Source organism: Perognathus longimembris, chromosome 10 (assembly GCF_023159225.1).
Source record: "Perognathus longimembris pacificus isolate PPM17 chromosome 10, ASM2315922v1, whole genome shotgun sequence".
Lineage (NCBI taxonomy): Eukaryota > Metazoa > Chordata > Mammalia > Rodentia > Heteromyidae > Perognathus > Perognathus longimembris.
The window spans coordinates 46,384,982-46,405,773 of NC_063170.1; the positions used below are offsets into that span (position 1 = coordinate 46,384,982).

Sequence of the window (20,792 nt, forward strand, 5' to 3'; positions counted from 1 at the left end):
ATTTTAAAACCCCTCATTTGCATCAGCTCTTAGCCCCAAATTCAAACATTCATGTTTTTTCTTGATGGTATTCTTGATCCCTGTTCTTCAAAAAAGAATTCATTATTATGTGTACTTGACAAAGAAGGCAAGAAGTGGCAGCTAAATGAATTACTATAAAATACTTCAAATTTTTAGGTATTTTAAATGACAGTGCTAACTTCCAGTAGTACTTTAGATATGTACATGGTTGAAACAAAAGACATTGCCATTTTTATAAAAAAAAATCAATTAATCAAATTAAATGCTTTTCCTTTACTCAAACAATAGAAGTCATGGTATAGCTGACCATTCTAAACTCTGGAGACATGTGCCTTTAGAAAACTACAGAAGCAAGAAACATGGACTCTATGGTCTCCCTTATAGGGAATAATTAGCACAGGTCTAGGCAAATTACAGCGGAGGATCACACGAGCCCAATTGCTATACCCTTATGAACACATAAGATGCTAAGTGAAATGAACTCCATGTTATGGAAATGATTGTTATATCACAGTTCTAACTACTTTCAATGTCCCATGTGTAACTGTAGCTTCTATTATTGATGATGTTCTTGTATCACCTTCCTGTGGTTGTACCTATACTACCTCTATATGTTATCTGAGTATATTGGAAACCATGTATACTGGTATTAGAACTAGGAAATTGAAAGGGAATAACAAAATTGAGAGACACAGGGTAAAAAAAGACAAACAACTACAAAAGCAATACTTGCAAAACTGTTTGGTGTAAATGAACTGAAAAACTCATGGGGGGGAGGGAAAGTGGGAGGGGAAGGGGCAATGAGGGACAAGGTAACAAACAGTACAAGAAATGTATCCAATGCCTAATGTATGAAAATTTAACCTCTCTGTAATTCAGTTTGATAATAAAAACTTAAAATAAAATAAAAAAGAAAACTACAGAAGCTATGCATTTACTTATCTTGGACAGAAATTTAATAAACCAGATCCAGGAAGTTTAATGGATGCAGAACAAGTGCAAGTATGGGAAACTCCTAGGATTTATAGTCATAAGGAGTCCCTACCATAGCAGATTTTCCCTCTAGGAATCCCACCAAGTTCTTACAGGAAAGATCATTAATGAGTAAAACAAAAAAGAAGAATCTCTCATAGTACTGGCTTTGAGAGAAGGACAACAGTGAAAAAACTCATCCAAACTCTCACCAAAAAAGGAAGGCTCTTATTCTGAAAGACAAGAGCATCAAACAAATAGACTGATCCCCACTAGTGGATACCTACTGCAACAGGAAGAAAATGATAAAGGACAGAAGGAAAATTCCCAATTATGAAGGATAGGCAAAAACATTTCTGAAGCAAATCTGTGAGGTACATGCTCATTGTACACTCCAAAGACTGGGAATTAATCAAATATTATCAAATGCTCTGCCATTATAATTTATTCCCATGCTAACAGCAGTGAGATTCAGCAGGAAGAACTGTGAGGAAAAGACCATATCTGAGCGTCAAGTCAGTGAAAAAACAAACAAACAAAAAAAGAAAGAAAATAGAAAAGATAAAAGACTAAGGAAGAATTTGGAAGTCTCTGGTACCCATCCCACAAAGGATCACATTTCAAACACGGCCCAACTCCTGCATAAGTCCCATACTAAAGCCATCCTAAAGTCTATTTACTCCAGTGTCTACTACACTATATGACATATCTGACTTTTGACTAAAACTTCTAGGTATAACAAAAGGCAGGAAAAAGTCTGAAAAGAAAGTAATCATCAAAACCAAAAATGTTTCATGTAACAAATACCAGAAAGGGCATTTAAAATAATTCTGATTAATATATCATGGTCTTCAATAGAAAAAAGGTAGAATGCATATAACTAGCAGAGAAAGGGAATTTAAATCAAACCAAAATACTAAAAGTAAAAACCAGAAGATAACACAAAGAAAGCTTTAGCTGGTTGCCAGTGGCTCTTGCCTATAATCCTAGCTACTCAGGAAGCTGAAACCTGGAGGACTGCAGTTCAAAGCCAGCGTGGGCAGAAATGACCACAAGGACTTTATCTCCAATTATCAAGCAGAATGCTAGACAGGAAGCACTATTCAAATTGTAGTATGCCAGCTGTGAACAAGAAAGCCAACTTCAAGTCCCACTAGCAAAAAAATAAAATAAAAACAGAATGCCTTTGATAGCATCATTAATACACTGGATACTGTGTTAGAAGAAAAACAGTGAACTTTAGAAATTAAATTGAAACAAAGAGAAGACTAGATAAATAGGCCAAACTTCTAAGAGCACGGGATACTAAACAGGAAAGCACTACAGAATATATAACAAAAAAGGGAGGGGAAGTCAAAAGAAATCTTTGTAAAAGTATTACCTAAAATATATTATATATTATTAAAAGACACTGAACAAATCCAAGAAACTTAAAGAATACAAAGAAGCATAAAATAGTATAAAAATAAAAACTAAAAAATATCACATATATAAGTATGCCAAAAGAAATACAAAGAAAAAAAATACTCATAACAGCAAGAGGTAAAAAGAAACACTTCAAAATAGACTTATACAGAAAATGTATAGTGAAATGCTATATGAAAGAAACCACCTGGCTCACAATTCTGTATTCACTGAAAATATTATTTGAAAGTGAGGAGGAAAAGAAAGACTCTCAGACAAAAGTAGAAAAATTAATTACTAGCTTTTGTACAAGAAGTACTAAAGGAAAATCTTCATATAGAAGGAATATGATTAAGATTACAAATAACCAATCTTAATGGCTCATGTCAGTAGTAGGGAGGCTGAACCTAATTGCTTGAAGCCAGGCACTCCAAGATAGCCTACACACACACAAACACACACACACACACATATGTATGTGTATAAATGTGTATATGTGTGTATAGATATATGTATATGTGTGTATATGTATATATATGTGTGTACATGGGCAAATGAGGATATGTTTAGATGTGTATATGTATATATAGACAAATATATATATACATATGTGTGTGCATATATACATGTATATATACGTATCACACACACACATCTCAGAAACTGTGATCTATACTATACCAAGGATGAAAAACAACAGAAACATAAAAAAAAACTGTAAACTATAATCTCTTATTGTATTTTTTAATTTAATTGTCAAGGTGATTTACAGAGGAGTTACAGTTACTTATGTAAGGTAGTGAATGCATTTCTTGTCAAACTTGTTATCCCCTACCTCATCTATGAGAGAACTAACTTCTTAAAACAATAACAACATCACTACTTTTATTTCTTTTACAGTCATTACCTTTTTCTGGACAAGTTTTCTTTGGGGGGTAGAGGGGTTTGAACTCAGGACCTTACATTTGTTCAGCTTAGCTTACTCAGGTAGCACTCTACCACCTAAATCATGCTTCCAATCTGGCTTTTTGTTGATCATTTTGGAAGTAGAATCAAACAGATTTTTCTTTTGTCCAGGCTGGCTTTGAACTGTGATCCTTTAAGTCTCAGGCTCCTGAGTAATTAGGATTGCAGGTATGAATCTACAGTATCTGGGTTTGTTTGTTTGTTTTTTTGCCAGTCCTGGTCCCTGGCTTCTTCCTGCTCAAGGCTAGCACTCTGCCACTTGAGCCACAGCGCCGCTTCTGGCCGTTTTCTGTATACGTGGTGCTGGGGAATACGAACCTAGGGCCTCGTGTATCCGAGGCAGGCACTCTTGCCACTAGGCCATATCCCCAGCCCCTGGTTTGTTTGTTTTTAAACTCACTTATGTAGTCATAGCTACCTTTTCTTGCCTTGACCTCCCAATTACTGGGATTACTGGTGTATACCACCACACACGGTACTTTAGCTATTACTTTTCCAAACATTTTTTCTGCCTCATTATTTTTCTTTTCCATCTGGTTCATCAAACCTTTGTAGAAGTGAGATGTATGACAACAATGACACAAGAAATGGGAGAGAGAACCTGGAATTAAACGGCTATAATTACATACAATACTTTCACTGTTCACAAAGTACTATTTGAAGGTGGGTTTAACTTATTTAGAAAGTATATTTATTTCAAACCTTAAGTAATTTGCTAAGGTTTTAAAAGTATAAATAAACAAAGGAGATAAAGTACACTCATTTTTTAATGTTCAATTAAACCCAAAGAAACAACATAAATAAGCAATAAAAATTAGATAGCAGATGGTATATTTCATTCCAAATAAATCAATAATCACTTTAAATGTTATTTATCTAAACACATTGGTTAAAAAAAAGATCAGGGGGCTGGGGATATAGCCTAGTGGCAAGAGTGCCTGCCTCGGATACACGAGGCCCTAGGTTCGATTCCCCAGCACCACATATACAGAAAAACGGCCAGAAGCGGCGCTGTGGCTCAAGTGGCAGAGTGCTAGCCTTGAGTGGGAAGAAGCCAGGGACAGTGCTCAGGCCCTGAGTCCAAGGCCCAGGACTGGCCAAAAAAAAAAAATAATAATAATAATAAAAAAAAAAGATCAGATAAGATTTCAAGAAAAAATTCCAATTATATCTTGGTTGCAAAACATTGTATTAATTTTTTTAAGAGATACTTACAGGCAATTTTTTTCCATTGAACATGACCTTTACCCCTTTACATGAACCAGCCAAATCATATGCTCTTCTAGTCATGAGGGCTACAATATCCTTGTCAAGTTTTTCCATCTTAAATTTAGACAGATCTGGTTGGAATGTTATACATGTGTAATCCTCACCATCAAAATGTTTAATTTTGGCTTCTGAAGTCTTCATCATATTGTTCATCCATGTCTTTAAAAGAAAAAATACTCAAGTAAGTTTCATAAATACTCTATTCATGAAATATATGTTTATAATCACTACATTTCCCAACCCTCCAACAAATAAAAAAATCCTCATAACTAATATTTAAATATGAAAAAATAAATATTACTATTATAGTTTCATGTTGAAAATAAACTGCACAGATTTGTATACTAGCAGTAAAACATCTTTCAAACCCAATATGTCATACAGATTCTTTACAAGAATAAACAAACATGACACAGTTTCTGACCAAGCTTATGTAAAATTGCAAAACTCTTTTTCAAAGACCTGCAAAAATTTCTTAACTATGATTCAACAAGAAAGTCGACAAGCATGCTAAGTGGTAGTATTTTAAGTATATGAGGTTTGGAACTTTTGCACTAATACTGGACCAAGTTAAAGAAGTCTGCTAAAGCACTCAACTCAAGGAAATGATGAGGCTTATATAAAATCTCCCAGACATTCTGATGTGAATTTGGTATCATGCATGATGTCCTAAAAATTAATGCTTAGAAGGAACAAATGAAGGAATAAAGAAATGAAAGAATAAGAGAAAAAGGAAGAAAGGAAGGAGGGTGGGGCTGGGGATATGGCCTAGAGGCAAGAGTGCTTGCCTCGTATACATGAGGCCCTGGGTTCAATTCCTCAGCACCACATATATACAGAAAACGGCCAGAAGTGGTGCTGTGGCTCAAGTGGCCGAGTGCTAGCCTTGAGCAAAAAGAAGCCAGGGACAGTGCTCAGGCCCTGAGTCCAAGCCCCAGGACTGGCCAAAAAAAAAAAAAAAAAAGAAAGGAGGGTAAAAAGGTGGGAGGAAGGAAGGAGATGTCACTGTAATTTATCTGAAGTTCTAAGGAAAACAAGGAAATATTGAAAAAACACAGATATTTTTTATCATACCTGCTTAAAACTATGCTTGTATTCTTTACAAGCAGTTTCTACTGTAAACTTTGTACTGAAAATATTACAAAGTTTTGCACCATAACCATTGCGGCCACCTGTAAAACAAAAGAAGTATCTTTAAAGGAATTTTGTTAACTCACCTGTTAGGCAGCAAGTCTGTTACAAAACAGTTCTACCTATTACACTATCAATCATTGATGGAATATTCCTTACTTTGTTTTACATTTTTAAAAATACAATTAAAATGTAGCACATGCATTTAAAACAGGTATTTTACAGAGTATTTTCACAATTCCAAAAAAACAGAGGTTGGTATCTTATCATACCATAAGTCTAGGTGAATATAAAATCTGTTTTTTCTATATATATCAACCTCTCAGACATTCAGGTTTTAAAAAAAAAAAAAACTACTACTTAGACAACATAAATTTTCCAAAGCACTTTCAACTTTATTTAGAGTCTAGACATTTAATCTTGAATCATTTAAGAAAAACAACTGAAAAATAATTTAATACCAAAAGACATACATATGTAGCAACAAATTTATGTACACATGTATCTCAGTAGTATTACTTAACTCAGACAAAGAGTTCCAGCAATGTAAAAGTTAATGTATTAGCAGTCTTTTAAAATGATACTGTCAAACTATATAATCAAAACAATAGAGCTGGGAACTGGTGACTAACACATGTAATACTAGCTACTCAGGAGATCTGAGATCTGAGAATCATAGTTCAAAACCAGCCCACACAGGAAAGTCTGTGAGACTCTTCTCTGATTAAACACTATATACTCATGTGGAGCTGTGACTCAAGCGATACAATGCTAATCTGAGCAAAAAAGCTCAGGGGCAATGCCTAGGCCCTGAATTTGAGTTCAAGTCCCAAGGCTGGCACCAAAAATAAAAAAGGCTAATTAGGCATATAATGTGAAGTTGTTTTTCTTTTTTTTTTTTTTTTTTTTTTTTCTTTTTTTGGCCAGTCCTGGGCCTTGGACTCAGGGCCTGAGCACTGTCCCTGGCTTCTTTTTGATCAAGGCTAGCACTCTGCCACTTGAGCCACAGCGCCACTTCTGGCCATTTTCTTTATATATGGTGCTGGGGAATTGAACCCAGGGCCTCATGTATACCAGACAAGCACTCTTGCCACTAGGCCATACCCCAGCCTGTTTTTCTTTAATAAATGTTAATTCTTGAAAAATATTTTCTTACAATAGACCAGCACATATTTCCATCTCATAATATTTTACATATCAAATTTCAGATTTGTATGTTAAGAAAAATAGTACTGTTTAGTCAAAATTTAGACTTTACCTGTAACTTTTTTCTCATCGTCATCATAGTTACTGGATGTTAAAAGTTGTCCAAAAATTAGAGCAGGAACATAAACTTTCTCTACTTTGTGTTCTACTACTGGAATGCCTTTCCCATTATTCCAAATGCTAATAATGTTTGATTCACTGTAAATATAAAAGTGGAGTTTAGACCTTAAAATTAAATCTATATTAATTTCCATAAAAGTAATATAATCCAGAATAATCTAAATATATATAAGCAAGTTGCCAGTCATTGTTTTATCATTCTTGGTGAGGGCACACATTTCAACCCTATGTCACAACTCAACTTAGGATCACTAAGATCTACAAAACAATGACACAATATCTCAGAAGATGTTCTTCTCAACCTCCCAGGAAAGAGTAAAAGGAATACCACTTTTATAAAAAGTGAACTATGGATTCAGTTTCTCTTATATACTTTACACATGATCTTCCTGATTCATTCTATCAGCATATCACAAGCCCTGCAAAGCCAATGGTCAATATCATTTTCATTTCCTGACTTTTGCAGCAGTACAGCTGATAAAGGAACAGATAAACCAGCAATACTTGGGAGGTTAAGGCATGAAGATAGCAAGTTTGAGGGCAACATGACTCACAAAGCAAGTCCTTGACTTACAAAGAAAAAAGGGACAAATATCCCAAAATATGTCCTATTCTCAAGCAAAATGTTAGATACTTGGCTTGGAATGTGCTGATAATAAATTAATTTTAATGGTTTTAAATGTACCTACTTTTGTTTTTTTTTGAGTTTTCTAGCATTAAACCATGTATTAATCCTGAATGGTATGGAGTAGAGGCTTTTATAAGTAACAGCAATTTTACATAGGAAGTAGTCTAGATGAAAAATATCATCTACCATATTGTTTCCAATAGTATAATAATGCCTTCACTCATGCAAAAGTTACATTTGCAAAGAGATACTACCACATAATAACATCAAGAATTACAACAGCAAGCCAGGAACTGGGGCCTGATGCCTGTAACCCCAGCTATTCAGGAAGCTGATATCTGAGGATTGCAGTTCAAAGCCAGCCTGAGCAGGAAACTCCATAAGACTCTTACCTCCAATAAACTACTCAGAAAAAGCCAGACGTGGTGCTGTGGCTCAAGTGGTAGAGCACTAGCCTTGAGCAATAGGAGCTCAAGGAGAGAGCCCAGGCCCAGAGTTCAATCCCCAGGACCAGGAAAAAGAAAATTGCAATAGCATTTTGCAATTAGATTTATTAGTACTAGCTATATCATTTCACTTGCATATACTTTAACTTGAGTTACCAGAAGTAGTTACTAAGCCAAAAAACTAAGTTACAGAAATCAAAAAGAAAATCAAATATCCGTAAGGGAATTAATTATATCAAAAAGTTTTTTTTAAGAAACTAAAGTAAAAGTTTTAAGCAAATAATCTCTCTTCCTTAAATCAGCAACCAACTATTGTTTCTCTGACTGTCCAACAGTTTCATTTCTCCTAGATTCAAATTTTGATCACTTCTGATTGATATCTCCACTTATTGTCTACAACTATGGTAAGTCATCAATGCTTACTAATTTGTCTTACTAGGTTCATTTCATATCAGTATCAATCCTTTCTTCACTCCCAATGCAGGTGTACGGGTCCAGATAAAACTGGTAATGCCTCAAATATTGTTTAATGTGACAATTTCCTTGCTACTCTACTACATGGATTTTATATAATTGAATTTGTGTGGTTGTAGTAAGCTTCCATAATACCACTTTGAAGATTAGTTTCACCTCTTCAATAAAATCAAGCCTATAAGTAATCTATGTCACAGGCCAGTTATTCATACTCCTACTCACAAACATACAATTGTCTCTATTATGCAGCCTGCATCCAATTTTGTCTTCAGTTTTATTATTTGTTCATGTTCAATCCCAATTCTTCTATTTCTTTGATCATTGGTCTTTTCTTTGTTTATAATTTTTTTCCCTCTTTCCTTGGTCTAGCCAAATTTTTCCTGAACTTAAAGGGTCAGTTTGTAACTTTACTTTGCCATTAAGTCTCTATTAATGTTTGCTAATCCTCTGTAATAATGATACTAGAAGAAAGAAGCCTAAATTGTTTATTGAGGACTTTGTGAGGTAATTATAGTTTTCTCATTTGTAGACAAGCAATCTCTATAGATACACAAGTCAATACTGAAGTACATAATATCTTCAAACTGCCTATTGTGATTTCACTTTTCTTCTTAACTCTAGAGGTAAAACAACGGGCATCATGAAAAAAGGCCAAATAGGTCTCACTTGGGCTTAAAATCTGCAATGCATTAAGTACCTATTTTATATAAGAAACTCCATGAGATATAAAATTAATAAAGAAGAATTGTGAAGTAAGCAGAGAGAAGAAATGGGAAATTACAGATTTTAAACATGTCAGAATTATACAAAACATAATATACTTATGGGGGAAAATGTCTAACCTGTTTACCATATACAATAATCAAACATTTGACAAATTTATTTACTTCCATCATAGTTTCAAAAATATGAAGTTTGACACCCTCTATATTCACTAAGTCTTTATAAATATGACTTTGGAATTTTCTGTTATAGTCACCTCTCTGTTAAAAAGTTTCAATCATACACTTCCAAGATAATAGTAGTTAGCTCTGTAATGACTAAGTAATTATTAATTCTATTGCTATATCATTTGCTCAATCAATAATGTTCACAGAGCTGGGTGCCAGTGGCTCACACCTGTAATCCTAACTACTTGGGAGGCTGAGATTGTTGGGATCACTGAGGCCCGCAAAGTAAAAAGACTGAGACCCTTCTTCTATGAAGAACTGGACATGGAGACACACGTCTGTTATCCTAGCTACTAGGAACTCTAGCATAGAAGCCTAACATAGGTGAATCTCACCCAGTTGTGTATCCAGATGCTGTCTCAAAAATATCAAGCAAAAATCAGGGCTGCAGGCGTAGCTCAGTGATAAAATTATCCAAATTCTTATAGAAAAGATAGATAACGTGCACTAACTTTAAGTTATAACCAAACATAAATTACGGTTTTTATCATACACTATGACTATGCCAACCTGAAATAAAATTGAGAGTAAGACTATATCTGAATTGTTAAAATTTCATGATTATTAGGGGAAACTCTTAAAGATATGCTAACTTACTAATGAAAGTAAAAAAGATAATGTAATAATTTGTGAAAAGCATGCAGGTAAAATGGGACAAATGGACGAACTATGCTTCCAAATTAAAATGATTCTATGTTTATACCCATTTATCCTTTTAAATAATCACCATACTAAAATCTAACTAGCCATGGGGCAAATATTCTATAATTTAAACAAAGTACTTAACATTAAACAATGTCATATGCAAAAAAAAATCCAAATTCCAGTCATTGAAGAAAAATTAACTCATAATGTACCCAAAGTAGCACTAACAGCCCTACCCTTAAGTCCTAAAGAAAGGGTAAAAAGGAAAAATGGAGTGATTCTTCTAGCAGCCAAAATGGGATCAACAGCTTCAAAGAAAAATGGTCTCCACTAGTTCCCATAGGGAAGCACTGGGAATGGTTGAGGGAAGAGTTCTAAATGACAAAGAAGGTAAGAATTACACAATCTGAAGCAATAAGGAAGCAAAAATGTACTACGCATATACATTATACATTTGAGAAGTATTTATAAATTGAGGATTTCATAAATAAAATAACAGTTTAAAAAGGTAAATTTGAAATATACTTACGGATCAATAGAAACCTTAATACAGGTCATGTTCTTGTCCCTCTGCTTATTGTCAGCAGCATTAACTATAAAATTAAATATATCCATGAGTAATATAGTCATATAAATAAAATATGTACATACAGCTGTATGTGCAACTCTACTTAATATAAACCTCCATATGTAGTAATAGTTAATGCCAATTACTTCTAAGTTCTACTTTTTAAAATTTGTTTTTTAAAGAAAATTCTTAATTTTATCATATCAAATAACAAGTTGATTAAGAAATGTACTCACTGCCTTACGTATGAAACTGTAACCCTTCTGTACATCACTTTAACAATAAAGAAATGAAAAAATAAAATAAAATGTATTGAGATAAAAAAATTACTTCAATATTTTTGACCACAAAAAAGAGGAAAAAGATACATTTACCTCCCTAACTCTAAAAGTAAGAAATGTTGATTGTTTTTATCCTAGCAGCAATTAATTACTTAATCTTAATATCCTTCAATAAAATAGTGGTTTTATGTGCAAAATAAATTGAAACCAACCAATTTTTGTTTTTGTTTTTGTTGGTGGTGGTCATGGGGCTTGAACTCTGGGTCTGGGCACTGTCCTGGAGCTTTTTCATTCAAGGCTAGCACTCTACCACTTTGAGCCACAGCACCATTTCCAGTTGTCTGGTGGCTAACTGGAGATAAGAGTCTCAGTAAGTTTGCTGCCTGGGCTAACTTCAAACCATGCTCCTCAGATCTCAGCCTCTTGGGTAGCTAGGATTATAGATGTGACTCACTGGTGCTCAGTCCAACCAGTTATTTTTAACTGAAATCTGTGATACCCTTAGGAATCAAAATTCTAAATATTATACTGATGTTAAAAATACATTTATTTGCTCTCACTACTACCTCAGTAAAATACAACTACAAGCTAACCATTAAATTGAATTTCAATCATAAAATGTGTTCCTGACAAATACTGTTTAATAAATCTAAAATAAAAACCAAAAGAATACTTAGAAAGAAAAATGTGAGACATCAAAACATAACCAGTCTTGCTTTCCTTATATTTTTCCAATGACCAAGATCAAAAGGAGTCATACAACCTTATAGTGTATGAAACCTCAAATTGTACTAATAAGGGAATAAACAAAGACTCTCTACAAAGTTCAACATTAAAAACATTTGCAAAATTCAAGTATTCCATAGGAGTCAATAAATTATTCATGATCCTTTATAATTTAATTTGTCATGTGATTTGGAAGGACCAGAGTGTAGAGCAATGGTTACTAAACTTGTCTGCTCAACAGAAATACCTTAATCAGCTGGTAAAAAATATATATTTACATGTCCCACCTCCAACTCAAGATCAGGATCCTGTTGTCTCCACATTTAATTTATCCCAGGTAACTGTGACTGTAGCAAACCCCAGATTTCTACACATTCAAGAGTACAGATCAAATATTGAGATTACACATTCACTTTACAGAAACTCTTTGAACTTTATACATATGAGCAAACAGATATAAAAATACTGCAACTAAGCACATCACAAACAAACACAAATCCATAGTGAAATCTAAGTAGCCAAACATTTGGTAAATATTCCATAATATTTACATAGATATGGACATTATAATGACATTAATAGAAGCAGATGCAAGTACTCACCCAGGATTTCATCAAAGATCTTGTATAAACCTGGAACAAAGGTAACTTCTCTGCAATTCATTCCTACATCTTCATCATATACCCACATTAACTGCATTGAAATAAAAATTCAAAAATGTTTTACTTCATAACATCAATTTTATATAGTATAATCTACATTGTCATTTGCTCTATGCAAAACAGATCTTCAAATGAGAAGTGTGCATGTGTATACACATATACATATGCATATATTTAGTTAACTGTCTAAAGTCAAGTTTGCTATCCATATTCAATTTAACCTCAGAAATAAAAAGTTGTTCATTGTATGCCAAGTCTGTATTCAAAGTCTAGAAATCTCCATATTCTTTTTGGCACCAAGAATCATCAGGTCAATACTTAAATGAAATAGAAATCTATAAAAACATATTTATTTTACATGTTTACCTCACAGGTTACCTTTTCTACAGTATAGGCAGCATAGTGAAATAAAATGAACTACATACTTTGACCTTCCAAAAATTGGTAGGCTTAAACAGTACAAAAACTAGACAGAAATACAGAAAGAAAGATAGATAGATAGACAGAGCCATAGTTTATATATAATATGTGTGTACATACATGTCTATGTGTGTATGTATACATATACTATATTATATTTGACATATAATACATATTAAACAAGTTTATAATTAACATTGATAGTATTTATGTATAAATTCTAGAAGGTAATACTACTAAAGTTAAACCACCGCATGAATTTATGAACATCTAAAAAAATCCATACAGTACTATTTTAATCTATACTTCTGGTAGTATTTATTTCCAGAATGAAATGAAAACATTTATATTTCTCCTAGATTGCTCTCCATTTTTCTTGTTTTTGTGTTGTGTTTGTGTTTACTTGTTCTTGGTGTGTATATGTGAACAAACCTAGGGTCTTTAGCATATTAGGGAAGATCTCTACCAATAAGCTACATTTCTAGGCCCCTCAATGTGAAATATGTATTTGCAAAGTATGTAATCAGAATAATTTATTGGTATATTTTTGAAGTAAACAGTTACATATTCCTAATTCAATCAATTTTAGCAAATAATTACCTGCGTCAGTGGTTCCACTGATCCAATATATGTATCAGGACGAAGGAGAATGTGTTCAAGTTGTGTTTTCTTCTGATATACTCTTTCAACAGATAACTTCTTTGAAGAATCATTTTTGTTTGCTATTTCTGACTCTTCTTTCTTTGCAGCATTGTTCTGATCAAAAAGAGTCTAAAATTAACCAAAAAATCAAATTTAAATAACCTACCAAGGGGTAAACTAAAATGTGTATGGGCACGTGATATGGGCTTTTCTTTTTTAATAGGAAGTTAAACAGACATTCAGATGTTTAAAGTCTGAAAGAATGTTTATCTATCTACTGAAACTAGTTTTCTTTATAACAAGAAAATGCAGTTTTGACTGTACTTAAAGTAAGTGTATGCAGTCACCAGAATTACCAGAACCGCCCTTGTCTAGTCAACTCAGAATACAAATATTTCCCATTTCTATAACAAGTTCATCTTTATGTTTCTCAAAATTTCCCAACAGATGTGAGTTCCAGTCAGGTTATAGGAGCACAATAACTAAATGTGACTGATTACAGGGGCCCCCAAATCTTCTGGATGTAGCTTCCTTGCCATTAAGCTAGTGAACACTTTAGTAAAGGATAGATGAAAGTAATCCCCACAAAATATTACCCTCTGTTGTTAATACAACTGATATGACTAAAAATAGCATGGCTCTTAAAATCTTCTAATTCTATACATTTACAGATTATCCTACAAGTTCTGGGTGCCATAATACTGAGGTACCCTATGATTCTAGTTTCTCTGCCAATGTACATAGAGATTGTTGATCAGAGGTAGATAGGAACTGTAGTTCAAATTCCCAAGACTAAAGATTTCACTTTTTGTTTGTGCCAGTGCTAGGACTTTAACTCAGAGCCCCACACTCTTCCTTGGCTTTTCTAGGCTGTCACTTTACTACTTGGGCTACACCTCCACTTCCAGCTTTTTGCTAGCTAATTGGATATAAGAGTGTCATGGACGTTTTTGCACCCAGGCTGGCTTTGAATCTTGATCCTCATACTTCAGCTTCCTGAGAAGTTAGGATTACAAGATGAACCACCAGTACCTGGCTCTCTATCTTACTAATAACAGAGGGAACATTCTACTTCTGAAATTTTATTCCTAAAACTGATGAGACATCCCACTAAACAGAAGGGTATTATGATGGTCTACATCTTCCAGAGCCAAAAAATAACTGTAATGATATAATGAAAACTGACATAGCATCAAAGGTTTTTAACTTTAGTAAAAATAAAAGACAACATAAGATAGATTTTGCACATTTAAACAAGTAGAATACAACTTGGGTTTTTGGAATAAATGTACCATCAGCTTTAAATTTACTTTATAAAATGTAAGGCAGGTGCATGTCTATAATCCTAACTACTCAAGAGGCTGAGATCTGCAAGATGGCAATATGAAGCCTGCCCTAGCAGAAAGTCCCATAGACTCTATTAGCCAGTATAAAATTAGCCAGTATAAAAGCAGAGCTGTAACATAGCTTAAGCAATAGGGCTCAGCAAAGCAAGCCAACAAAATGAATGTGAGTTATAACCCTGCTGGCAGGAGAGAAGAGGGTAGGGGAAGGAAAAGGAGAGGGGGAGGGGGAAGGGGAAGGGGAAAGGGAAGGAAACCAAACAAATGGGTGATGAGTACTTTAAACCAAAATAAGAATTGTAACACACAAACCCTAAGGAAATTCAAGCATTAAGTATAATTTCCCAATGTCATGAATTTTATGTAAAATTGAAAAGATTATTCCAAAACAAAAGTATAACAAATAACTTAATTTTTGCTACATTTATGCTATATTCTTATGAATACATTTGCCTACTAATATTATTGAGTCATTTAAAAATTGCTTGGGACAAAAAGAAAATAATTCCTCGAGGAGTTTCATATCTTATTTCTGCAAATTTAGTTTTTAAACTAGCTGGAAAAAAATATAAAATACATCTCTAAAATACCAAATAGATTCCAAATATCCAATCACGTCCCTTGCTTGCCCTTATGATGAGATAATTAATGGAAACAAATTTAATAACAAAAGCACAGTCATTTTTCAGATGGGCCCTCAAAATAGCTAGAACAAAGACTATAATGATTAAGATCAAAATCCGTGAAAAAAATACTTTCATAGGCATTATGAAATTGAAGGTAGGGGCTGGGAATATGGCCTAGTGGCAAGAGTGCTTGCCTCATATACATGAAGTCCTGGGTTTGCTTCCTCAGCACCACATATATAGAAAATGGCCAGAAGTGGCACTGTGGCTCAAGTGGCAGAGTGCTAGCCTTGAGCAAAAAGAAGCCAGGGACAGTGCTCAGGCACTGAGTTCAAGCCCCAGAACCCGCAAATAAATAATCTAGGGCACAGAGTAGATTGAAGTGCAGCCTGGCCTATATAAGGAGATCCTGTCAAGAAAAAGAAAGAAAGAAAGAAAAAAAGAGAAAGAGAGAAAGGAAGGAAGGAAGGAAGGTAGAAAGAAAGAAAGAAAGAAAGAAAGAAAGAGAGAGAGAGAAAGAAAGAAAGAAAGAAAGAAAGAAAGAAAGAGAGAGAAAGAGAGAGAGAAAGAAAGAAAGAAAGAAAGAAAGAAGGTAAATTTCTATCATTAACCTAGAATTGAAATTCTAAGTTTGCAATTATTGTCATAATGATTAGGGATATACAAAGGCGATAAAAAGAAAAGCATTCCTATCCAGGCAACTCATCCAAAACAAACTTCATTATAAGAAAAATATTTTCACTATTACCTAATTTGGACTTCTGAGTTGGTCCTGATGATACACCTGAACTAAAGTGGACAATAGTAAGCCCTTTTTCATGACTTTTTGAAAAAGTTACCACTTTTTCTCCTCCTGGGCATTTACCCAAAAGATTGCATACTAGGATACACTAAAGCCACCAGCACAATCATGTTTGTTGCAACACTATTCACTATACCTAAGGTATGGGATCAACCCCTCAATGGGAGAATGAATCAAGAAAATGTAGTATATGTACAAAATGGAATTTTACTCATCTATTAAAAAGAATATTGCACCATTTATAAAGAAATGGAAATCTATGGGAAAAATTATAAGTGAACAAAAGCTAGATTTAGCTTATAAATTTATTAGTGAATATATTGGGTGGTTTTAAAAGTTCCCACATTTTACACATCCTCCTTGCAGTTACCATCTTTTGCTTTTTGTATATCCATTCCAAATAATACAAGAAAAAGTGTTTGATATGGACCATTTGAAAATGTGTTTGATATGACCATTTGAAAAGTTGGTCATTCTTGTGAAGACAATATTTGAAAAACTAGAAAATGTAAGCCAACAAGTTTGAAACATGTGTTAAACAACTATATATGAACTGCCTGCCTTTATGAGAAATCGAGAAAACACGTGAGTATATGAGTCTTTAATCCCTACAACACTTCAGCAAAGCAAGACAGGGAGGAAACATCTAGCTTCCAACTTCTCTGACTATGGAGAAAAAGACATAGAATGTACTTCCAATGAAAAATCATGAGACATACTTCCCTAGGAACTGGTTTCTGATATCTGAATTTAAGCAATGGTATAATAGGACACTGTATTGGGAACCATTGAGAACAAAGGAAATCAACATGATTTAGTATAGCACCCATAGAATGCAGTACAAGATATAGGCACTAGGTGGAGCTCCAATTCCATAACTTATAGCATGATAGAGTTATGTGTGAGAGAGGGGGGGGAGGAAGGGAGGGAGGGAAGAAGGGAGGAAGGGAGGGGAGAGGAAAGGAGAGAGGGAAAGAGGGAGGGAAGGAGAGAGGGAGGAAAGGAGGGAGGGAACAGTATGAGGAACACTGGAATACTCCTGAGAAGATATAGGCAAACCTCTTCAAGAGCCCATAGAGGGAGGATACATCCATAGAAAGTCTCCAGGTTTTCTAGCTAGTCCTAACAATTACAAGACATACAAAGAAATAGGGAAACATGAATTATTCAAAAGAACACATTCAAACTCCAGAAAATGACCCTAAGGAAATGGAGATACATGAATTTCCTGACAAAGAATCCAAAACAACTATCATAACAATGCTCAGCAAATTAAATGAGCACAGATAGACCACTAAACAATAACATCAGTAAAACAATGTGCAAGCAAAATGAGAAAAACAAAAGCAATGAAAATCAAATGTTATTTCTGAAACTGAATAATAAAGCAATTGAAAATATACTAGAACTGACTCAACAGCAGATCTAGCCTGGCAAAAGAAAATAGATAGATAGATAGATAGATAGATAGATAGATAGATAGATAGATAGATAGATAGACAGATCTTTATCTAGATATTGGTACATGGATATAAAATTTGAAGATAGAAATTTCAAAAGCAAAGGATCAAAATGAAAAAAGAAGAAAACTAATGAATGCCTAAACAACTTACAGTTTATGTTCAACCAAACATACACATTGTAAACATCTCAAAGAAGAAGAAAGAGAGGAATAGGTAAAGAGCCTGTTTGAAAGAGGAGGGGAGATGAGTCATAAAGAGTAGTAAAGGGCCAGGCAAAGTAGCTACTCAGGTAGTGAAGATCTGAGGGATCACAATTTGAGGCTAGCCCAGACAAAAGGTTTGGGAAACTTCCATTTTAACCTGCAAAAATCAGTACATGATGGTGCATGCCTGTCACCTCATCTATGTAGGAGGTATAAGTAGAAAGGTCATTAACCAGACCAATACATACATACATAAATGTACAAGCCTTTATCTCAGCAAAAAGACGTGGGGATGTGGCTATTGGTGGTCAGCACCTGCCCAACAAATGCAAGGCCATAAGTTCAAAACCCTAGTACAACCAAAAGAGAGTAATCAAAGGCACTAAGTTGGTTTAAATGCATTATGTACGTGTATGAAAATATCATAAACTCCAATTGATATTTGCTAATAAAGGGGGGAAAGAATCTACTTGAACCATTACCTAGGGGCTGAAAACTTTCCAAATGTAAGGAGAGAAACATATAAATTCAAGAAACTTAATTTAAACAAGGACAAATTTAAAGGTTTTTATAATGAAGACACAAACTGTCAAAAGTCACAAAGGAAAGAATCCTGAAACAAGAGAAAAGCAAATCATTGTATACTAGGGCTTTTATTAGGTTATCAGCAAAATACTAAGCAGAAGCCTTTCAGACAAGAGGGGAGTAGGATGATATACTCTGAGAACTACCAACCAAGAATATTATATCTAGCAAAATTGCTCTTCAAAAAACAAAGAAAAATTCAGACCTCCAGAGTCAAAACCACCAGGCTTATCCATGAAGAAATGCTGGTGAGCAAAGTGACAGCAGCTCCTGTCGATAATCCCAACTACTGAAGAGTCAGACTTGGAGGATAAAAGTTCAATGCCAGCTTGGGCAGAAAACAAACAAACAAACTTAAGACTCCATCTCCAAAATAAAACTAGGCTGGAGGTGTGAGTCTAGCAAAAGAGCTCCAGCTGAGCCAGCTAAGCAAACAAGCCAAGCAAGCTCAATGTCATTGAGTTCAACACTGATTACCAGAAGGAAAAGAAAGAAGAGAAGGATAGAAAGGAGAAAAGGAAAAGGAGGGAGCAAAGGGAGAGAAGAGGGAAGGGAAAGGAGAGGGAAGAGGGGAGAAGAAGGAAGTCAAAGGAAAAAAACAGAGCCACAGGTTGGTGGTTGTTTGTTTGTTTTTGCCAGTCCTGGGGCTTAACCTCAGGGCCTGGACACTGTCCCTGAGCTTCTTTTGCTCAAGGCTAGCATTCTACCACTTGATACACAGCGCCACTTCTGGCTTTTTCTAGTTATGTGGTACTGAGGAATCAAACCCAGGTCTTCATGCATGTTAGACAAGTGTACTCTTCCACTAAGCCAAATTCCCAGCCTAGAGAGACTCATCTCTCCTCAGCAAAAAGCCAGTCTGGAGGTGAGGCTAAAATGGAGTGCCAGCTGTGATTGAAAAAGCCTCAAGAAATATCAGGCCAGGAGCAACTCAAATAAAATCAGAAGGAAACTTAGAAAAATATGTGGAGATAAGTGAAAACAAACACATATTGAGTGCAATTGAACGTATTGCACTTAATATTTAAAAAATGAAAATTTCTAACAACTTTACACTTTAAGGAACTAAGAAAAAACTAAACTTAAAATTAGCAAAAGGAAGGAAATACTAAAGATTACAGAGATAAAACATTTCAAAACAGTTAAACCAAATTTTTTTTTTCTTTCTTAAAGACTCAGCTAAAATAAAAACCGAAGAGGGAACATCGCGAGTCACATCACAGAATTAAAGGGATGTGTGCTAGGTATCACCAGTGGTACACACCTGTAATTCCAGCTACCCAGGATGCTAAGATCTGAGGATCACAGTTTGAAGCCAGTCCAGGTAAAAAAGTCAGAGATTATCTCCAACAAATCAACAAAACAGCTGGACTAGAGTTTTGTGGCTCAAGTGGTGGAGTGCCTGCCATGAGCTAAATGAGAGTGCAAGGCTGAGTTCAAGCCCAGTATCAGCTAAACAAATGATTTTATGAAAGAATTAAACTATCACTTATATGCCAACACGTTGGATAACCTAAAAGTACTGAATAATATCTAGGTTACAGTAACTGACACCTGTAATCCTAGCTATTCAGTAGGTACAGGTTGGGAGGACTGCAGTTAGAAAGCAGCCTGGGTTAAAAGTCAGGTAAGTACCCCCATCTTAATAAATAGGCTCAGTATGGTGGTTCACAACTGTAATCCCTGCCACACATGAGACACAGGTAGAAGGAATGTGGTCCACAACCACCCCAGGCAAAAACACAAGACCCTATCTGATAAAAAAAAAAAAACAGCAAAACTGGAAGCATGCCTCAAGTAGTAAAGTACACAAATCCCTGAGTTCAAACACAGTAATGCAAAAAAAAAGTTGCAAGAAATTAATAAATCCCTAGAAAAATAAAGCTACCTAGTCTTAACAACAAAGAAAAAAATCTAAATACACCCCTATAAGTACAAAGATTTAACTAAGAGAGGTAAGCAGTAATCAAAACCTCCCATCCAGGACCAACTGGGATCACTGGAAATACTCTATATAGTATTAAAAGAATTAACACTAGTCCTGTTTATACTCTTAAAAAATGCAAAGAAAAAACAGAACAAGCAGAGAAACACTTCCAGAATCATTCAATAATGCCAATATTTCTGACACCAAAACTACAAAAAATACAATAATTAAACTATAGACTAACAAATATCGATACAAAAATTCAAAGAAAGCACTTGCAAACCCAATTCAGCAGCACATAAGAACAGACAG

At 34.5% G+C, this 20,792-nt stretch overlaps 1 protein-coding gene across 2 annotated transcripts in view; it reads right to left on the reverse strand.

The window, feature by feature from the left end:
- The window catches only part of Top2b (DNA topoisomerase II beta), a 70,036-nt gene that overhangs the window by 36,817 nt on the left and 12,427 nt on the right, over positions 1-20,792 (reverse strand). The window contains exons 2-7 of one of the 2 annotated variants that reach the window (XM_048355961.1): positions 13,490-13,645; positions 12,410-12,500; positions 10,762-10,825; positions 7,022-7,167; positions 5,707-5,804; positions 4,579-4,791 (exon numbers count right to left, since the gene is read on the reverse strand). In XM_048355961.1, coding sequence (XP_048211918.1) covers positions 4,579-4,791; positions 5,707-5,804; positions 7,022-7,167; positions 10,762-10,825; positions 12,410-12,500; positions 13,490-13,645 — 768 coding nt within the window. Of the gene's footprint in view, positions 1-4,578; positions 4,792-5,706; positions 5,805-7,021; positions 7,168-10,761; positions 10,826-12,409; positions 12,501-13,489; positions 13,661-20,792 lie in introns of both variants that reach the window. The other variant, XM_048355960.1, reaches the window with a different exon arrangement.